We start from the raw sequence: 11,521 nt of genomic DNA, 5'->3' as shown, positions 1-11,521 counted from the left end.
TGTCTGATCCAGTTTTGTGTTTGTGATCAGGTGAAGTTTTCAATGAGACGTGAAACTCAAATGTACATTTCTGTTCATGTGCACAAATGATCTACCCTATTAGAGGATGCCACCTAGTGGATCCATTGCAAAACAGCATCCATATAGATGTTTCACTTACAGACATGAATATTTATCCAATTGCTCATAAAATCATAAAAAACTTTTGATTTAAGGACTTTTTGTCTTTTCAGTTAGTTCAGTTTTTTAATTAGCTGATTAAAAAAAACAATCAACAAAGTTGTTTTAATTTTATTGGAATTACTTTTATGTTAGATTTGTTCGTTAATAACTTTTAAATAATTTTTAATACTAGGAATTTTTTATGTTTGTTTTTTTGCGCACAAAATAAAAGCAAAAGTTGTGTTTTCTTATTTAAGTACATGTTATGTTAGTTTTTCATTCTTAATTTTAACTTAAGGTCTGTTTATGTTTTAGTTTGTTAATTAGCAAACAAAATACAAACAAACTAAACTAAACAAGACTTTTTTAGATTATCAAAAAAAAAAAGTCTTAATTTGTAATTTTGATTTAATGACTATTTAATTTTTCTTTTTTAATTAGCTCACAATAATTTGTAATCATGTTAAATTAGTTCACAAAATATATATATATATATATATACACTTATCAATATGAATATGAAAACACATACATATAAACATTACCAGTGTGTGGATTTCTGACATAATTATTAATTTATATTCTATGAATCGTTTTCACATGTTACTGTTATTGTGGCCTGTTGGACAGAAATCAAATAAAACGACCTTTATCCTGAGGTTTACATCTGATCTTGGACCAAAAAAGACAAAAACTAAGTCACAAATCAGAAGGAAAAAAAATGGAAATGCTAAAAAAGTTGTAGTAACTGTACAAACCCAGTTGGATTCAGTTTGCAGAGCGACTGTGGCTGCAGGTCATTGATCAGAGGTTCCCCCAGAGAAGAAGCACATGACGGCGTGGACGCTTTAAGTTAAGCTGTAAAAAATAAGGTGCATTTAAAAAAAGGCAAGTTTTTCCTTTAGAAGCTTTGTCACTATAACCCACAGTTACTCACATCTCAGGTGAGATACGTATCTGGTGTGTACTGGGAATATTTGTGATGGAAAAGATTGAGTGGAAGAAGATGTACTCACCAGATAATGGACACATCAGCTGTGAATGACACTATAGTCAATATAATTTATTGGATAAAAATCCTGATGATGATTTATACAGAGCCTCTAAGTTCTGACTGCTGATATTTTTCTCACACAATAATTTACTACAAATTAAAAAGCGTTTCTAACAACTTCAGATGCTCACAGCCACCGTGGTGTGAACAAGTTAAATCTTATATGAACGTGATAGAAACGATGCCCCTGCTGGGACGTTAGGGGAAACACACACTAAACAATACAAACTCTCTATACAGTTGTTTCTTGTTATTTCTTGTGTATTTGTGGAGAAGCAATAAAGACTAAAGTGGAAGATAAAGAAAAGTAAAGCTGTGGGTGACAAACTAAAACAACGAGAGGTATTTGAACAGATTGATGCACTCTGATATGAACTGTGTTGTCTGAATGAGGAAGTGAAGTCAGACAGGTCCGTCAGGCTCAGCAGGAGACGCTCAGGCTTTGAAAACACGGAGCACGACATGTGAACGTGATTCAATAGGAAGGAATTCATCAGACAACACATCACAGGGGAACGCTGCCTCAGCCTGAACCACAATTTAACTTGTTCACTTTTCCTTTTCGAGGATCTGAGTTGAAACCATTTCACAGTGGAGAGAAGAGACAGCAGCAACGGGGACTAAGAACATGTGAGTTACTTTCAGCTGCTGATTTTTAACAGTTTCTGTTTTGTCATTTCTGGAATCCTGAAAACTGAAAATCATGATTTCATATTTTCTGTAACTGAAATGAGCCATATTCTTCAGTACAGTTGGAGGTTCAACAAATAGGAAAGACGTTAATATGACACAGATTTTCAACTTTGCTGATGTGTGTTTGAAGATGTTTCATCAAATCCTTCTGATAAGTGTCTGTTTGCAGTCATAGAAACAACAACAAGCTAAGCCAGGTTCAGGCAACTTTGACAAAAGAGCGAGAGCGATAATTATGATAAAAATAAGAATAAGACTTGTGACCATAGATCACCCAAATCTAATCAGTTCATCCGTGAGTCTGACTCTCACGTCGCGTTGTTGTGCAATAATGCATTAAACGTGATACCATTAAATGGTGTGCCTTTCAGCATTCAATAAATTTGGTTATCAAAATAAAATATTGAATATTAATATTAAAAATATTAATATTAAATAACTAATTGATTAAAGTTACCTCGGGGCACCACCCTTCAAAGGAAGGGAAAAGAGCCAATTTATTGATTAAGTCTCATGAAAGTACTAACCACAAATTTGGAACTCTGATTAACAATTAAATTAATAACTATAACCAAAATGACCATATAGATAGTTAACTAAGTTGAAGGATATAGAGTTCTTGACAATGTAGAGGTTGGCAAAATTCACTTATGCAACATTAATGAAAAAACATTTGTGAAAGAAAAACATTTATTATGAATATAATAAAGTATAAAAACACAAATTACTAACGGTGTACTTACTAAACAAAGATGTGTATGTGAGTATGCGTGTGTGTGTGTGTGAGTGAGCGTGCTTCTAAAATGGCGGCTGGCCACTTTGAAGATAACGGACTCTCCCCTTTGGAATGTTTACGACATGTGGCGGGGGTCAGAGAGAGATGGGTGAAGAGATGTGTGTGTGTGTGTGTGTGTGTGTGTGTGTGTGTGTGTGTGTGTGTTGGTGCCAAATTAGAGAAAGTTACTAGATGCATGCAAGGAAAGACTGAAGAGCATAACTAACATTAACTTTCAAATAACTTGTAACCACAATATCACAGCAACACAAATCAAACTTATAAACATCACAAGGAATCGAATAAACAGTCTTTGCTTAGCCTAGTATAATTATTAAGCCCAGTTGTGTTACCCGTCCATGGAAAGGGGAAAAGGTTGCTGTGCTGTTTGAAGTTCTGTGAAGTCGTCTTGCTGGTTTGTGGCTCCCGCCTTCGTGGTTCTGTTGGGCTGTGCAGCTCAGTTGCTGTTTGAAGTTCTCCGGCAGGACATCGCGTCGCTGCTTGAAGGTTGGTAGAGCTTGGATTGCGAGGAGGTTTCCTTGGTGAGATGAGCTGGAAGCTGCAACTCTCCTCCAGGAAGTTGATTTGAGTTGAAAGAGTGAGCTGGACCGCCACCCTTCTCCTCTGAGAGGATTCGTGGAAGGAGCGGTGTGCTCCTCTCGAAGAGGTGAATGGAAAGAGAAGATGTGAACTGGAGAAGCCAAACTTCTCCCCTCGACGGGTCGCATGGAAAGAGATAGAAGAGAGGGGGAACAGGCCTTATATGGGCCCCATGACCTCATAGGTCATGGGGCCCAGAGTGACCAATAGGAGTTGACACTTGTGTCTCCAGTCGGTTTTCACACCTCTGTGTGACGTTGAGGCCCCTGGGAGACGGAGTTCTGGAAGCTCTGGTTTTCTCCAGAACAAAGGACATGCGGCTTCAGGCTTTTGACTGCACATGTAGGCCGAACTGTGGTTCACAAATACCAGGTCCCAACAGCGTTCTCAAGCAAAAATGTTCACAAGGCAAAAAAGATGTGTTTTGTGAAGTCACAGTGAATTTTAACATCAACCACCAAGTTGTAATCACTTCTTCTTTGAGCCCATCTGAACATCTGTAGCAAATTTGAAGAAATTCTCAAAAGGCCTTCTGGATATATCCACAAACAGAAAACATGATACAAATTTAATAAATCTTTCCATAAATTTCTAATTTCTGTCATTGATTTGAATGTATATTCAATGAGCTCATGTTTAAATATCACTCAAGCTATTAACCCAAAGAGATGATTTCTGTTTTCAGGTGCTGATGAATGAGGCCTGAGTCAGACCACATGCACAATGGACACAAGACCAGAAGCCACAGGTACACCCCTGAGTTACTGTATATTTCTCTTGACTCATTATGAGACATACTAAACACTACATGTCAAATTTGATAACCCTTATCAAACATGTCAAGTCTGGGGCAAATTGCACAATTACACAGTCTCTCTCACACTCACACAGTCTCTCACACAAACACACACACTCTCTCTCTCTCTCTTTCACACCCACACACAGACACACAGTCTCTTTCACACACACACCCACGCACACACACACACACCCACACACACACACACACACACACACACACACACACACACACACTTTACAGACCTGTTGGACTTTCTGTCAAAAGTGGGACTGGAGAGATTTTATCCCAACAAGCTCACTCTTCACTTTCTCTTGGAGATCAACAGAAACAGCGTCTATGAAGAACCTGCATCGTCAGTGGAGACGCTGCCCTGGTGTTTTCTAAGAAAACTGTTTGAGGTCAATACAAAATGCAGAAGCTGTCGATATGAATCAAACACTACTGAGGACAATGACAGTGAAAATGAGAATCTCTTTGAGCTGGACCAAACCACCGCTGATGACTCTAGAGATGATGAGGTTAACCCCCTCGACCTCATAGTCGCTCTCTTCCATTGCGCTGACAGCTTCCTGCAGCAGGAAATGGCCCTCAAGATGTCAATGTGCCAGTTTTCTCTTCCACTGCTGTTGCCCCGCGTCAACAAGAGTCAGTGTACCCTGATGCTGTGGGCTCTGAGAGACATCGTCAAAGAGTGGCGTCCACATGATATGTCTGAATCAAGAGGGTTTGTTGAAGACAACATTGTCCAAGCAAATATACCATTCTTCTCCTTTGTGAGGCTGAAGAACAGTAGTTTATCCAAGTCCCAGTTTTTGAATCATGTCCTCAGCAGTGGGCAACAGAACTGCAACATCTTCATACACAGAGATGTGGAAGGGGGGGCAGTCAAAAGAGAAATTGCAAATGGGCTTGTTGAGGTTTGCTGGTACCTTCCCTCTGGAGGGGAAAAACTTGACATTTTTCCTGAGCCTACTGCCTTCGCAGATTTGCGAGGGGACATTTGTGAATCACTCACACAATTCAACTTTCTCTTTCAAGTATCAACAGCTACCTTTGTGTTTCTGGACAGCGTTGAAGAAAGTGAGCACAGGATTCTATCTTCTCTTCAAGATGTGAAATCCAAACTCTTCTTAGTCGTCAATCGAAAGGGAGGCAATGCCAGAGAGGAAATGATGTCTGTGAAGAGATTGGTGAAGGAATTAGGTTTACCAAAGAACAGAGTGAAGGTCAAAGACCAGAGGATAAATGTGGCAGAGTTCTCAAAGAAACTTTGTGAGGTCATCAAGGCATCCCTGTTAGATGTGAAAGACACCATGAGCATTGTAAATATGGTTGGAAAAGCTGTTGAACTTGGTCTGTCTGTGGACGAAAGCAAAACTGACGCACAGAGAAAAGCAGCTGACGAGATCATGGGCGACATTGGAGTGCGAAGTATACCACACTATAAAAAACTAAATCTGACTTTGCAAGGAGCGAACTGGAAAAGGTTGTCAAAGTTAGAAAAGGAAGAGTGTAGACTGAAGACATCTGGTGATTCCGGCCTTGAAGACTATAAATGTCAACTACAGGAAGAAAAAAGACAAATCAGACAGGAGCAACAAAATTCTGACGCCTCCAAAGGAATGAAGAGTTTCATCAAGTGCTTATCTACAGATGACAAAGAACAAAGAGATGTTTTCCTTAAGTGGATGAAACTGAAGTTTAATACACATTCACGAGGCAAACTCTCTGTGTTACGTCACAAATTCAAAGAGCAATGCAAGAAGAAAGACGCCAAACTCATAGCAGAGTTAGACCAAGCTTTGGTGGATAGCTCTTTAGGAACAGAGCATTACATGAGAGAGATGGGACTGATCTACGAGTTCTCAATCATCAGCTCAACAGCTGATGAAATATCCCAGCTCCCTGGTTTGGCAGCTGAAATGCTGTTGGATGGATATCCTTTAGAGCTTTTGGACGGAGATGCCTCCAACATCCCAGAGAGATGGGTGACAGACGTACTGATGGAGCTTCACAAGAAGGTTGGACAGAGGAGCAGACTGTTGGTACTGACTGTGTTGGGTGTTCAGAGCACCGGTAAGTCAACGCTCCTCAACACCATGTTTGGTGTGCAGTTTCCTGTCAGCAGCGGCAGATGCACAAGAGGAGCTTTCATGCTCTTCCTCAAAGTTGGAGAGGATTTGAAAAGCGAGTTAAACTGTGATTTTATTGTCCTCATTGACACAGAGGGTCTTAAGTCTCCTGATCTGGCACAACTAGAGGACAGTTATGAGCATGACAACCAGCTAGCAACCTTTGTCATTGGCTTGAGTGATGCCACCATTATCAACATCGCAATGGAAAACGCAGCAGAAATGAAAGATGTCCTGCAAATTGCTATCTACACGTTATTGAGGATGAAGATGAACAGTAAAAAGCCAGTTTGTCATTTTGTTCACCAAAACGTTGCCGGACTTTCAGCTCAAACAAAGACCATGACAGAAAGAAAACATCTCCTGGACCAACTCAATGAAATGACTCAAATCGCAGCTCAAATGGAAAAGAAACCTTCTATCAAAGAGTTCACGGATGTGCTGGACTATGACATGGACAAGAACAACTGGAACATCCCAGGACTCTGGCATGGAACACCACCAATGGCACCAGTGAACACAGGTTACAGTGAAGCTGTAGCACATTTCAAGAGAAACCTGTTACAAACAGTGAAGAAGGACGAACTTAGAGAGTTCTCACAGATCCCAGAGTTTCTGGAAATGATGACAAATCTCTGGAGGGCGGTAAAATGTGAAAACTTCATCTTTAGTTTCAGAAACACTCTTGTGTCTCATGCTTTCAACAACCTGTGCAAAGAGTTCAGTCAGTGGGACTGGGCTTTCAGAAAAGAGATTCTCTCCTGGCAAACACAAGCAGAGTCAGACATTCTGCATGTGCACAGTCAGTCCGACACAGAAGCTTGGAACACACTGGTTTCAGCAAAAAGAATCAAGGTTTCTGAACAAATCGAAACACAGGAGAGAAAAATTAAGGAAAAACTAAACAACTACTACAGAAAAAAAGAAAAACAAGTACATCTGATCGAGGCCTTCATCATAGATGCTTTTGAAAGTATCAGCAATCTTGCAAACGAAATCAACCTTTCTGTGAACAACAAGTTCGACTTTTGGCTTAAGTTTGGAAAACAAGGTCAAGAAAATGAGAGTAAAAGGCAAATTGATGTTGAACACTGGGTGATGAGTCTATTGAAAGACCATAAACACTGCACCCTGTCTGAAGAACAACTAACTAAGAACTTTGAAGAGTTGTGGACTGGAGTTGTCAAACAGGATGTGCAGGACATTGGAAGCCTACAAAAAACTGGCAATGTTTCTTTTGAGGTCAAAGGTGACCATCAATTAGACGGAGGAAAAGACAAAACCACAGAACTCCAGAACTTAGCAGAAAGTATCATTGAGTCGTGTACACAGTGTGTTAGAGCAAAGACAAACACAGATGCTGATGATGGATTAACAACTGAACTCCTCGAAAAAGTGGATAAATCCCTTCAAGAAAGCTGTAAGCATTGGCCGAACAAGTTCGAGTTTGACCTGAAACTTCACATTTGTGGCATTGCCTCAAGGGAATTCTTCAAAATGAAGGAAAACTTCCTGTTAGTTAAGGATCCCCAACAACAGCTGGAGAAAAAGAAGACTGAGTATCTGTCAGACTTTCTGTATCTGTACAAACAAAGAGATCACAGCCTGCATGAAGCAACTAACTTTGTCCAGTCTTGTATCAAACCTGCTGTGAAACAGTTCATCTGTGGATCTCTGGGAGTAGACATTGTGGAGGACATTCTGACAGGTTCCCATTCAGCAGAGTATAGTTCTCGCACAATCTTCCAGTACAACATTCAGAAAGAGTTGCTGCAACAGGAAGACTTCATGAGTTTTGTCAGGTACATTACTAACTATGAAGTATATGTTAAGGATTGGATATTTCAGCACATCCTGGAAAAGATGTCAGTGGACGAGACTTTGTGCAAACTGAAGAACAACAATCTACAAGTCATCGACAAAAAAATATCAGAAGCGATAGATCGGGCAGCAATAGGAGAGGATGGTGTTCTGCTGCCAGATAACAAGGAAAGCATCACAAAGCTAATCAGCAACATGCGCAAACATTTGATCAAAGACATCTCAGTTTCAGTGGAGGCTGAAGAAACCACCCTGTTTCAAATCCAAAGCTCATGTCATTCATTCATCAAGTGTCTCAAGATCTCAATGAAGGAGTTGAAGGACCAACTGGAAGAGGAGTTCTCAAACTCTGACGACATCACTGAGACTCTGAACAAGCTTCCAATCAAACCACAGGATGAGCTTTTCAAGCGAGTGTTTGGTTGTGGACGACAGTGTCCATTTTGTAATGCTCCCTGTGAGGCCGGTGTCACAGAACACAAGCAGCATCATGCAGCCATTCATCGGCCACAAGGTCTTGGCAGCTACAGGTACGAGTCAAGTGAGAGGCTGGTTAATTCACTGTGTACAACTGACGTGCACAGTGACGGTACATTCAGAAACACAGACACCAAATGGGAGTGGCATACGTACAAGGACTACAAGGAGTACTATCCAGACTGGATCATTCCTCAAGACCCAACCACAGAGGCATCTGACTACTGGAAGTACGTCCTGGTGCAATACAATGACAGATTTGCTGAAGAATATGAATCCAAACCAGCTGAAGTCCCAGAGGCCTGGAGGAGACTCACAAAGGAACAAGCTCTGAAGGGTTTGAGCGACTCCTTCAACAGGAAGTGAACAACTCAAAACTCTGACAAGTATTTATCAACAAATCATTTAGAGAAACATGAATTTTTCATTCAGAAATGTAAACCCTGGAGGAGCAGAGGGATGAATCCTGATAAAAATAAATAAATATAAATATGATATCGTACCCATCAAAAAATGTCGCAGCTCCTTGATCAGAAGAGGAAACACCAATGCTCTCAATTCACCTCTTGTCATGAGTGCACTCGCCTGGTTTTAGGCATGTGACAAAACAGATTATTCTACAAGGTAGCAAACAATTCCCGTAAGCTTAAGGAAGTGATGAATAAATATGTCAACGATGAAAATCAGACTGTTTACGAGAAAAGAGGTTGGCAGTGATCCTTGTTTACACCGGCTGGACGACATTCTTTTATTTTGTACTTTTGCAGACACGCACACTGTTGGTTGAGTCAGAGAACTGCACTGTCGCTTCAGACAAACACAAACGTAAGCAGAAGGAACTCAATCAAACACGAAAGCCAGAGGAACTTTAAAAAGTTGTCAAAAACTAGATCGGGGTTGTCAGTATCCTGCACTCCTTGTTCCTGATGGTGACTCAGGATTGGACGGACTGAGACGACCACAAAAGTCTCTTCAATGCTCAACTCTTTTTTGTCTGACATTTAAAAAAAATATATGTGTGCTAGAGTAAATAAGAGTAAATAAATCTGAATTACTTGTATGTTAATGAAAACTACTTTTATGTGTCATACATCCTTTCATATGTTGACTAACTTTTTTTTAACAGTAGTTTAACAAGTAACAGCTAGAAAAACTTGTGTCATCCCTGACATATTGTTTATTTTGTGAGTACTTCATGTTTCTATAAAAATCATTTGTTTTGCTACGCAGCTCTGTACATGAGTACTAAAGATAATGACACTGATGCTTTATAGGATGATGTTGAAGTATTAATATAGACATATATGTGTAATGATTATAAAGAAGGTATATGTATATCAGTGGAACAGAAGAGAACACTGTGGCCTCTGACTGATTTCAGACAAGATACCAGAAGGTTGAGAAGGTGTTTGATTATTGTGGGAAACAAAGTTAATATTCATCCATTGTTGGTAATTGCTTGTTTCGGCTCCAGTTATTGTTTAATAATAACCGGTATGTATTAATCAAGTATTAATAAAAGTAACAAAAAGCACCTTGGACTCATGGATCCTTTTTTGAACGCAGTAAGGAGCCTGCTTTGCTGCATCTTTTTCTTTTCACGGACAATAGTGCTACATTTATTGTGTTCCATGATTTATTGTTGATCTACAGTATAGTTACTAGTGGTGGTAATGATGATGATATATAAACTCAGGTCATGTGAAGAATATCTATTAAAATATGTATCCTTAAAGTGACCATAGAGTCAATGTTTTTTATAGCTTTAAGTATTATGTAGGAATATATATAGGAATATAGGAATCATTTTAGCAAAGTCAACTGTCATGGAAATTTATCATGAGATTTGAAATAATGAGTTTCTCAGACCGGAGTTGTCTTAGAGCTTTAATTATTAGCTCTGCAGAGGGTTACACAGCCAGCAACACGGCTCAGAGTGCATCCACGAGAAGTTAAAAAGGAAGGTTTTTGTACAATGTGATCAACAGGATACAAAACAAAAAGACAGACAGGAAACATCTGCGGTCTGGCATCACTGTTACAGAAAGAGGACTCAAACCCAGCCCACAGTTGCACAAATTAAAGTCAACAGGAAGTGCACAGAAAACAGTCAAAATAGTAGTAAGACATTATTACATTCCTCCGTTTTTATCATATAAATATGATCACAAGAAAATAGTCAAGAAACATCATAACAAACATTAATAACAAACATCAAATCATAGAAGAATATTGACGAGTCTTCAACCCATGCACTTTGTGTACGTAGAGAGTTAACATCCAGCATGGAGAGGTTCTAGAACAAACGATGCATGGCGATGAGGACACAACAGGTAATCGCTGCTGTTTTTGTGCAAAGAAAAAAGTACTTTCCTGTAATTGAGCAAGCATATACAAAGAAAAATGGAAGGTGTAGGAGGAAATCAGGTTACACAACATCATCATTATCACACAAGTCTGTTGATGGAAGTGGAGAGGACAACAATGCAAAGAGAATCTCATAAGGTGAAAGATTAGACCTGGTTCGTTTTCTCATCCTCATCAGCACCAGAGGCAGGACCTTTGTCCGTGTGAGACCTGTGTCTTCACAGCACTTTGCAAGCTTAGTTTTGAGTGTGCCGTTCTCTCGTTCCACAGCTCCACCTCTGGCTTGGTGACCACACTTGCAGTTTGTTTTGAGGCAGGAAAGGCTTCAACCCATTTTGACCACATGTCGACCATCACTAAGCAGTGAGATTTACCTTCTGATGGTGATGGCTCTATGAAGTCCATCATCAGATGTTCAAAAGGTCGTACAGGCGGTGGGTGTGCTGCCTGGCTGGTTACAGCCATTGGCCTGCCAACATTGTGTGTGCCGCAGATTACACATGCCTGACAGTATTTTTGAGCAAAGGTGGAGAAACCTTTCGGAAACCAATGTTCTGTGATCATAGATAACATGCCCACTTTAGATGTGTGATCTTTACCGTGAGCTAACTTAGCATAATGAGGAAAGAAATGTTTTG

The 11,521-nt window shown here is 39.9% G+C and overlaps 1 protein-coding gene across 1 annotated transcript; it reads left to right on the top strand.

Annotated features, from left to right (window-relative positions):
- The first annotated feature begins 5,258 nt into the window (after positions 1-5,258).
- On the top strand, positions 5,259-9,663 carry LOC117759306 (interferon-induced very large GTPase 1-like). The gene has a single exon (XM_034581373.1). The coding sequence runs from the start codon at positions 5,259-5,261 to the stop codon at positions 8,880-8,882; it is 3,624 nt and encodes a 1,207-aa protein (XP_034437264.1). The 3' UTR covers positions 8,883-9,663.
- Positions 9,664-11,521: the final 1,858 nt, after the last annotated feature.

The sequence above is a fragment of the Hippoglossus hippoglossus genome, chromosome 3 (genome assembly GCF_009819705.1).
Source record: "Hippoglossus hippoglossus isolate fHipHip1 chromosome 3, fHipHip1.pri, whole genome shotgun sequence".
NCBI classification, from domain to species: domain Eukaryota; kingdom Metazoa; phylum Chordata; class Actinopteri; order Pleuronectiformes; family Pleuronectidae; genus Hippoglossus; species Hippoglossus hippoglossus.
This window is presented reverse-complemented; position numbering and strand designations above follow the sequence as displayed.

What these genes read in the sequence shown, in the direction of transcription:
- LOC117759306 (XM_034581373.1), top strand. Translation starts at nt 5,259, where the DNA reads ATGTCTGTGAAGAGATTGGTGAAGGAATTAGGTTTACCAAAGAACAGA.